This window comes from Penaeus japonicus, unplaced genomic scaffold (genome assembly GCF_977035675.1).
Source record: "Penaeus japonicus unplaced genomic scaffold, GWHDUDI00000001_assembly GWHDUDI00000009, whole genome shotgun sequence".
NCBI lineage: Eukaryota > Metazoa > Arthropoda > Malacostraca > Decapoda > Penaeidae > Penaeus > Penaeus japonicus.
Window position 1 is genome coordinate 29773347 of NW_028234411.1, and position 10000 is coordinate 29783346.

A 10000-nucleotide genomic window follows, 5' to 3' on the forward strand; every position below is an offset into this window, starting at 1 on the left:
ACAGTGAGGCTAGACAGACTGTTATCCTACCGATTGCCCGTGTCATGTTATTCTCCCAGGGATAAAAGAAAAACTATGAAATACAAGAAACATAGAAAATATACACAAATGTATCATAAATGTCGGAAAAAAACTTCCAAAATTGCTCTCCTGCAACACATAAAAAAAGGTGGAAAAGAGTAACGAAAAGAAAAGCGAAGAGCTCGGCATTCCGCCAAACCACGTGTGTTTCTGAAACGAAAGTCGAGAACCCGACGGCGCCGGGAGGGAGTAAATGTGATGCATTCCGAGAACCACTCTCGGTGACTTCTATGCGCTCATAATAAATGAGATCTGACCCGTTATGAGGCCGAGGTGGTTGATGGCTTCTGGAAGTGGTGGTGGTAGTGGTAGTGGTGGTTCTGCTACAAGAGTAGGAGAGATTAGCATTGTCTTGTGTTACCTTTGCGATTATTTGCCATACCGGTCTGTGGAATGTGTATCCCGGTTGTGATAAGAGCCGCGCTTTCACTCACTCTGGTAGCTGAGTGGTTGTGATGAGCTCGAGGTTATTATGGTGACGTGAAGCCTGTTGTGATGACATTGTGATGAAAATGGTGATATGGTAGTAGCGTGAGGATGATAAGAGCATCGCACAGCTAATGACACAAGGTTATACCTTTGTTCTGATTATTTGTTATCGAAATTAAATAGAAAGTGAAAGCAAAGCAGGAAGAAAATAAAAGATATGAAGGCATTCGCTCGTGTGTGTGTGTGTGTGTGTGTGTGTGTGTGTGTGTGTGTGTGTGTGTGTGTGTGTGTGTGTGTGTGTATATACATATATATGTACATATATGTATGTATGCATATATGTATATATATACATATATATATACATATATATATGTATATATATACATATATATATATATATATATATATCTATATATATATATATAATGTGCACACACACACACACACACACACACACACACACACACACACACACACACACACACACACACACGCACGCACATACACATACAGGTGTGTGTGTGTGTGTGTATACATATATATGTACATATATGTATGTATGCATATATGTATATATATATATATATATACATATATATTTATATAAATATATATATATATATATGTACCTATATGTATGTATGCCTATATGTATATATAGACACATATATATATATATATATATATATATATATATATATATATAATGTGCACACACACACACACACACACACACACACACACACACACACACACACACACACACACACGCACATACATACAGGTGTGTGTGTTGTGTGTGTGTGTGTGTGTGTGTGTGTGTGTAATATATTTATATATATATATATATATATATATATATATATATATATATATATATATATATATATATATGTATATATATATATTATGTATTATATATCATATATATATATATATATATATATATACATATTATATATATATATATATATTATGTATATATATATATATATATGTATATTATATATATATATTATATATAAAAAAAAAAAAAAATATATATATATATATTATATATATAAATATATATATATATATATATGTATATACATATATATATATATATATTATATATTATATATTTATATATGTATATATATATATATATATATATATATATATATATATATATATATATATATTATAATATATATCTATATCAAGGTCATAGTACACACGTAGTCAATAGTTGCAAACTGATGAAGTTTATAATTTATATAGCGACCATGGCACCAAGCGATCGATTTCATCGAGTCGATAGGTGTCAGTGGCAGTGGCAATTGTTGCACATTTGCTTGTGTTTTACCCATACGAGACCGTAGAGACACGATAGACCACCATTCAAGCTTCACTCTATCCATCGCATTCTTTCATCATTATGCTAAATATGCTGAATATATCAAACGGAGTTAGGAAAGAATTCAGAAAATTCAGAGGGATCCCATAGAAGGCGTTTCCTGCGTTTTTTTCCCTTTTCTATTCTTTTCTTTTTTTTCTAGTTTGTGTATTAAAAAAGAGTTCACCGCCGCCCGAGAGCGAGGAGTGATAGTGGTGGCAAGGCGTTAAAGTTCATAATGGTCTGTGGTCAGGTACCACTTTCTCTTTGACTTTACACGACCTGTTCCGCTGCTTTTTTGTGCCTTGGGACGCCGTGACGTCGTGGCAAGACGCTCGTGACGTCATGCGAGAGAAGCGCTGCGATTGGGTTGGGGTGGGTGGGGGGGGATGGAGGGAGGTAGGAAGGAGGATTAGTGTTATTAATATGTGGTGGGAGAGGGGGGGGGGGGGGAGGAGAAGGGTTACTGAGAACGGTTGAGTTTGTGCATTATTGTTGACTGTGTTTTGGATGTTTTTATTGGTGGAGGTACTGCATTGTTAACGGTTTTCCCCACTCTTCGACCCGCACAGTTAAGCAGAAAAAAACACACGCACATACGTACACACGCATACTCACAGACAGGGCCGCATAATCAAGCCAGATAATTAAAACAAAAGAACATCAGGGAAATATAGCAAGCAAAATCACAGAAAGAAGTCAACATTCAACCAAAATATTTGACAACTTGCAAATTACTACTTAACGTGACCTTAATTAGTAAATGAAATATTTATCCAGTACCATGCAAATTCTTCATTATTATCATTTTCAAATCCCCACAGTATTAAAATTCATCCTAGCCATTGATATTCATCCTTTGAATGAATGTCGACTAATTATCCAAATATCAATTTATCAACTGTTTAAATATTCAGCCTCTAAACTTGATCAAAACTCATAAAATAAAGAATGGACTTTTTATTAAAACTTAAAAGCACAGGTAAGATCGGCGCAAATAGTTGTTGTGAAGAAACACGTTATCTTAACCTTGGATAGTGGTTAGTATATAAAAGCTTTTGTAATGTCAATAACTTTGAACTCTGTGACGCCGGCAGTTCGTAAATATTTATTGAATAGGAATAACAGTTTGTGAATAAGTTCCGCGTTGAACTTTTGTTCTTAAGTTGATATATTATTATTGTTATTTAATGGTGTTACTGGTGTTGCCTTGGTTACCTTATCATTATGATTTTGTCATTCTCTTCACTGTGGTATCATTTGATATCGTTATTGATTTGTTACTCGGTATCATTTTTACGTTCGTTTGCATGATCATTATCGTTTATATTTTTATATCATTTATCATTCATTATTGTTGTAGTTATGTTGTTGATGATGGTGTTGTTATCCGAATTATGACTATTATTATTATTACAATGGGTAATATTATTATTATAATCATCATTAATTCTGAGGATTGTATTAAAACTACTATCGTAATCATCATCACCATCATTAATTTTGCTATTATTATTATTATTAATCATATTAATATTATAATTTGTATCATTATTGTTACTATTGCTATTATCATAGTCGTTGCTATCGGAGTTGTTATAGTATGTTATAGTAACCCCTTTGACCGTTCCCTTGCAGACAGTGAGGTAGGCCTAGTCGAGTGAGACGCAATGGGTCGCAGCGCAGAGATGGGGTCATGCGGCAAGTGTGTGAGGTTCTTCATGTTCGCTATGAACTTTATTATATGGGTGAGTTTATTGTGGGTTGTTTTTTTTTTTCTCGTATTTTGGTGTGTTTGTTTATTGATTGATTGATTGATTGTTTTGAGTGAGTTTTCTTAATGTTTTTTTTTTTTTTGGTATTTTTGTTTGTTGTGGATCGTCTGTTTTTGTTTTTGTTTGTGTGTGTGTGTGTGTTCGTGTGTGTGTATGCGTATGCCGAAGTGTTTTAATCCATGTCTGACGAAAGACTGATCATTCTCCTGGATATTTCCCCCGGGAGATCATATTTCTTTTATTTTCTTAGTACATGTGGTTGTTAATAAAACACTGTATGAATTGATAGACATACTGATAGACAGTGATACAGTTTAATAGGTAGATAGGCTTTCAAACATAATTTAACAGATATATACAAAGAGAGGGAGTCAAAGATATCGATCTATGTATGAATAGATACGTAAAAAAAAAAATATCTATCTATCTATCTATCTATATATATATATATATATATATATATATATATATATATATATATATATATATATATATATATATATATATACTGAAAGAGAGAGAGAGAGAGAGAATAGATGTATAGAAAAAATATAAAAAATGAATAGTTAAAAGATAAGTGAATGAAAATATAGCTAATTAGATATCTAATTAGCTATATCTTAATTCACTTAGACTATCGGGTAGATATATACATACAGTCATTATCTGATACCTTTTTTTTTTTTACTTTCTAAATACTCCATGAACCACATACCCACTAACCCCTTACCCCTCCACCCCACAGCTTGCCAGCATAGCGATTCTGGTGCTTGGTATCTGGACTGTGGTCGACCGCCCGTACCTCGAACAGCTTCTGGGAAATGACCTGTACATCACCGCCGCCTATATCCTCATTGCCACAGGATGCGTCATCTTCTTCGTGTCTTTCCTGGGATGCTTCGGCGCCCTCAAGGAGATCAAGTGTATGCTGCTCTCGGTGAGGACTCGGAAACTTTTTTTTTTTTTTTTTTTTTTTTTCTTTCTTTCTTTTTGAAAAAGGGGGGGTTTAAACTTCTGATTTTCTTTCCCGGTTTTGACATTTTTCTCCAATATGTAGAGGGTTTTTGAAGAGGTCTTTAAATTCATGATTTTATTGTAGTTGTATTTTTGCATTTTTTCAATACCATTAATGTATTTACCTTTTCAAAATATCATTCATGTGTTTTATCTCCCCAATATGTCGTCACGTTTTTTTCTCTCTCTTTCTGGTGTTTCATCATCGTACTTGTCTTCCCTCCTGATTTACCAATTTACTCGCTTTCCCAGTATTTGTATTTTATTTCATTCGCTTTTCCAGTATTTGTATTTTATTTCACTTGCTCTTCAACTTTTCATAATTGCGGTCATTTATCGCTACGTCATGATTTTACTATCCATCTGATTTATCAATTTATTAACCCCCACCCCCACCCCCAATGTTTCACCATTTTACAATGTTTTCTCCATTTTACTCATCTTTCACCGCTTCACTCATTTCCCCATTCACCCATATATCACCATTAATTAACTCGTTTTTTCGACCATTTCCCCCCCTTTTCCCTACAAATTATCCTCACAAACCTCCCCCCCATTTTACTCCTCCACAATCTGACCCCCTTCCCCCCCTTTCAGTATTTCATCATCGTGCTGCTCCTGTTCATCATAGTCCTCATCGGAGGAATCCTGGGCTACGTGTTCAAGGACAAGGCGAGTGTCTCCGTCAAAAACACCATGACGAGCGCCATGAAGGATTACGTCCCGGATGCAGACAAGCCCATTACCAAGGCATGGGATGAGACACAGCAGGCGGTGAGTAGAAGGACGGGGGTGTAGGGGACGGGGGTAGGGTGGGGAAGGGTGTTAGTAGGGCTATGGTGGTGGTAAGTTGGTTGCATGGTAGGGGGTAAGTAGGAGGGGGTGTCTGGGGCCTAGTGGGTTTTTAATAGTAGTATTGGAGTGTTGGTATGTTGTGTGTAGAAATGTGTGGGGTTCTTGGTAGTTATGTGTGGGGTTGTTTGTAGTATTGGGGTGTTGTTTATGTTGACACCATGGTATGTGGTCAGTATAAGGGGGTGTGGGAGTGGGTTGTTAGTGGTATTGGAGTGTTGGTAACATGGTAGGTGTTAAGTAGTTGCTAATAGTATTGGAGCGTTGGTATGTTGATAGCATGGTAGTATTCAGTAACACATTTACGATGGTAAGTTCATAATACAACTTACCATCGGAGATACAATGTTAAATTTACCAGTGCTCGGAGCATTTGTCAGTCCGCTGGTAACTACAGCGACGACTCTCTCCTCGAATTTTGTCTCGCCCAAATGTTATCAATTAAGGTGACATTTTAGTTTTTATGTACACCTATAATGATTGGAATGGTGTGAAATGTTTATTCTAATATGCACATGATGAAAATAAAGAAAATTTCACATGAAATAGGCGAGAATAATGTCCACGTATCTTGTTGCCCAACATTGAAAATAGAAATATCATTCATATGTAGGCGATTCATACGTTAGAACTGTGCTAAAGGATAACAATGAACATTAAAGTCTCCTACGTGCCTATTAAACCTCTTGACAACAATCTCTACAAAAAATGAGCAAGCCAGTTTGGGCTGATAAATAGCCAGGGAGGTCTTTGAAGAGCACAGATAACAAATATAGCCAAAACAATTCATATTTATGAATTCTTTTTAATAAAACGCACCAAAAATGCATTTTGTTATATTATATTTAATGAAGGAAAGTACAAAGTGCGCCGCAGACTTGGTTTATTTTTGTGCTTGCATTTATTTATACAAAATTGTTCATCATCTTATTTAATCTTGGTATTTAATTTGAAAATAAAAATCATACAAATTGCATCTCTTTTGCATAAAGCCATTGTGTCTTATCTTCTGACTACAATACTATAAAAAAACACGAACATTATGTGTGGGGTTGTTTGTATAACATTCTTAGTATGCATTAAATAAACGGGGATAGCTGTTAGTAGTATTGTTTATATAAAATAAGTAGAAAGGGCATTGTATTTGAGGTGTTTGTGGTATGGCATTGTTTGTCTGCATCTAGTAAGAAGGGGATTGGTAGTAGTATTGTGCTGTTAATATATAGTAAGTAGAAAGGAAATTGTTGTTAGTATGTGTGGGAATGTTAGGTTGCAGTAAGTAGAGAGAGGATTATTGATGACATATATGGGATTGTTAGTGTAAAGTAAGCAGAATTTTGTTAGCATATGTGGGGTTGTTAGTAGTATTTTATTATTAGAAAAATTGATAATGATGCTTCTTAGAAAAGTTCTCACAAGTAGATATATCATTATGGACAAATTGTGCTTTTATAATACATGGTATTCACTTCCTTCGCAAAGTTCTAACTTCGGCATTTTCTTGACTCAGATGAAGTGCTGCGGCATCAAGGAGCAAAGCGAGTGGCTGAAGTACAACAGAAACTTCAAGAACACCGGCAACAAGGTCCCGAAGTCCTGCTGCAAGAATGACCCCAACACCGGAAAGGTAGGTCGAAGCGGGATCCCATGTTGGCTTATTCTGTTCTGTTTATTTCACTGATAAAAAAAAATGCTGAAGGTACTGTTTAGTGATATATGTTCTTATTAGTATTTCATTTTCATATTTAAAGGAGATATATTTTCAGTTGTAGTGCAGAATAGTATACCCTTAGTTAGAAATGTTATGATTTTATTTAACTAAGATCTTTAATTATATTGCTTTATGATTAAGTCATACATGATATACCTTGTATAGTTTGACACACATATGTATGAAAAATAAAGTAAAGGTTGTGCTGTATAGACTTGATTCATGTGTGGCTTCACTCAAATCTCCAGATCTTGCTAAAATATTTTACATATAATAAATCAATCAACAAATTGTGTACAGAAAATAACTATAACTAAATTATATTTTCATTTTTTACTACATATTTACATTTAGAGAAAATTATATTTTGATAATACTTCACCTCTCACATTTTTCCGTTCCTTGATATCATTGTCGTCTTTCAGGTTATCGAATGTCAGAGTAACCCAACGGAAGACAACTCCTACACCGAAGGCTGCTACGAGAAGGCCAGAGACTTTGTCCAGGGTCAGGCGGTCATCATAGGGGGCGTGGGCATCGCCGTCGCCTTCATAATGGTTAGTGTTCCTTTTGGGTTTCGGCTTCTTGCTTACCTGAGGAAAACGTGATGGGAGATCTTATTATGTGTTTATATATATATATATATATATATATATATATATATATATATATATAATATATATATATATATATATATATATATATTATATATATATATATATATATATATATATATATATATATATATATATATATATATATTATATATATATATATATATATATATATATATATATATATATATATATATATATATATATATATATATATATATATATATATATATATATATATATTGTGTGTGTGTGTGTACATAAACATATATGTACAAACAATATATGAAATGCTTTTATATTAAATAGGATGTTTGTATAGTGGATAAGCTCAGATGTTGGTACTTGTTTTTTGTAAAAGAAAAAAGAAAAATTGATGCTATACATATATCTATGCTCATGTTCTAATTTGTGCTTTATTTTCTTCCAGTTGATTGGCCTCATCTTGTCCATCATTCTCTTCAAGTTAATCAACTAATTAAAACGAGATAATGTGTTTCAAAACTTGTCAGGGGTAAAAATATACTGTAAGGCTTTTTGTCAACTGCATAAATCTTTTTATTTTTTTGTAATAAAATCCCTGTAGTTGACGGCATGATTTTTACAGAGGGGAAAAAAAGCTTGATAAATGATTAGTTATTTAATTTAACGTGCTTATGCAGTTCATGAATTGAATTTACAGTATGAGCTTTAGCTAGACTGTGGTTTCAATAGGTTTAGCTTATGTGGTTCTTGTCAAGAGAAGAAGTGTTTATGTGTTTATTTATATCTATTTTAGTCCTTTTTATATTCATTTCGAATATATTCTTAGATTGTGGGTGATAAACTACGGCACATATGTGTCATTGGATGTGATAAAGTTATTAGTTGTACAGTTGTGGCGGTGATTCTCAAAGAGGAGATTCACCTGCGTATCTCCTTGCCACAACACTATGCTGCTATTATGCTAACTTGGCACGTAGTCATGCTCTCCATCTACCATGAAAAACATGATTTTATGATACTTTATGGTATTTTATGATACTTGTAGTTACCATTTTACTTTTCTAAAAAGTTAATTTGAGTACAGATTGATAAAAGAACATCCAAAATGGGAACAAAAATAGATTTGTATACAATACTGTAACGTGATTTTTCATAGGTGAATGTAACATCCAATTGGAATTAGGTACATTTTTTTTCTTTTCTCTTTCTCTTTGAGTAATAGAGGAAAATAAAACCCTGAGTATGACATGCCAAGTTACCACTGAAGCAGTATGGTTTGTATCACAGCTTTTGTGTAGTCTTACCTTTGAGTATCTAGTCCAGAACTCTTTGCTTGAGTAAATGTTATATGTGAGCAGTTATGACTTACTCCTAATATTTGCATTTGTTGTCATGATTGCGTTTTATTTTCCCAAAGTGCCTCGTGTTATTTATTGTGAACTAACACATTGAAAGTCATTTGGAATTAAATTTCTCTCCTGGATTGTTCACTTATCACAGAGAATACATTTGATGTATTTGCAAAGCAGTAGAAGAAACTTTTTTTATGTTTATGATGAGACATGATTCAGTATTAATAGCTTTTTATGTATATCAATTATTTTATGTATTATATCCTAAGTAAAGGCTAAAGAAATATGTGTTTGTATGTTAAAAAATGACAACTTAAGATTATTATTATTATTTTGTATATTTTTTTGCACCAAATGTTTCCTAATATTTCAGACTGGTATATTAAACAAAAACGGAAAATGTCATTTTATTGTCTATGCGCACCCTCTCTCACACACTCCTCCTTCTGCTCCATCTCCTTCTCCTTCTCCTTCTCATTTTCCTTCACTTGCTCCCTTTGCCAACTGAAAGTAAAATACTGTACTCCACTGGTATCGTGTTTATATACATTATTGTTATAGGAAATGTTTAGTGCAAGAAAGCAAAATTAGGTGATATCAACTAATCTAGCAGTTTCTTGTAAATATATTTCAGTCTAAATACACCCTACCCCTGTCCAGTTTCATGGTTTAAGAGTTAGAAAAATGAAGTTTATGTGCCTATAATGTTTTAGAGGATGTTCTGATCCTGCTACAGATCTCAGTATCTCAGTTAGGCGGGCATTGTAAGATTTCAGTTCAGATACACTTTTCGGATAAGAGAATCA

General features: G+C 33.5%; 1 protein-coding gene across 5 annotated transcripts in view; it reads left to right on the forward strand.

Annotated features, from left to right (window-relative positions):
- The window catches only part of Tsp74F (Tetraspanin 74F), a 124578-nt gene that overhangs the window by 113891 nt on the left and 687 nt on the right, over positions 1-10000 (forward strand). For all 5 annotated transcript variants that reach the window (XM_043020641.2, XM_043020642.2, XM_086539922.1 and 2 more), the window contains 6 exons: positions 3530-3639; positions 4412-4603; positions 5278-5454; positions 7043-7159; positions 7669-7800; positions 8288-10000. The exon at positions 8288-10000 is cut by the window's right edge and continues 687 nt beyond it. In XM_043020641.2, coding sequence (XP_042876575.2) covers positions 3562-3639; positions 4412-4603; positions 5278-5454; positions 7043-7159; positions 7669-7800; positions 8288-8335 — 744 coding nt within the window. In that variant the 5' untranslated portion in view covers positions 3530-3561 and the 3' untranslated portion in view covers positions 8336-10000. The remainder of the gene's footprint in view (positions 1-3529; positions 3640-4411; positions 4604-5277; positions 5455-7042; positions 7160-7668; positions 7801-8287) is intronic.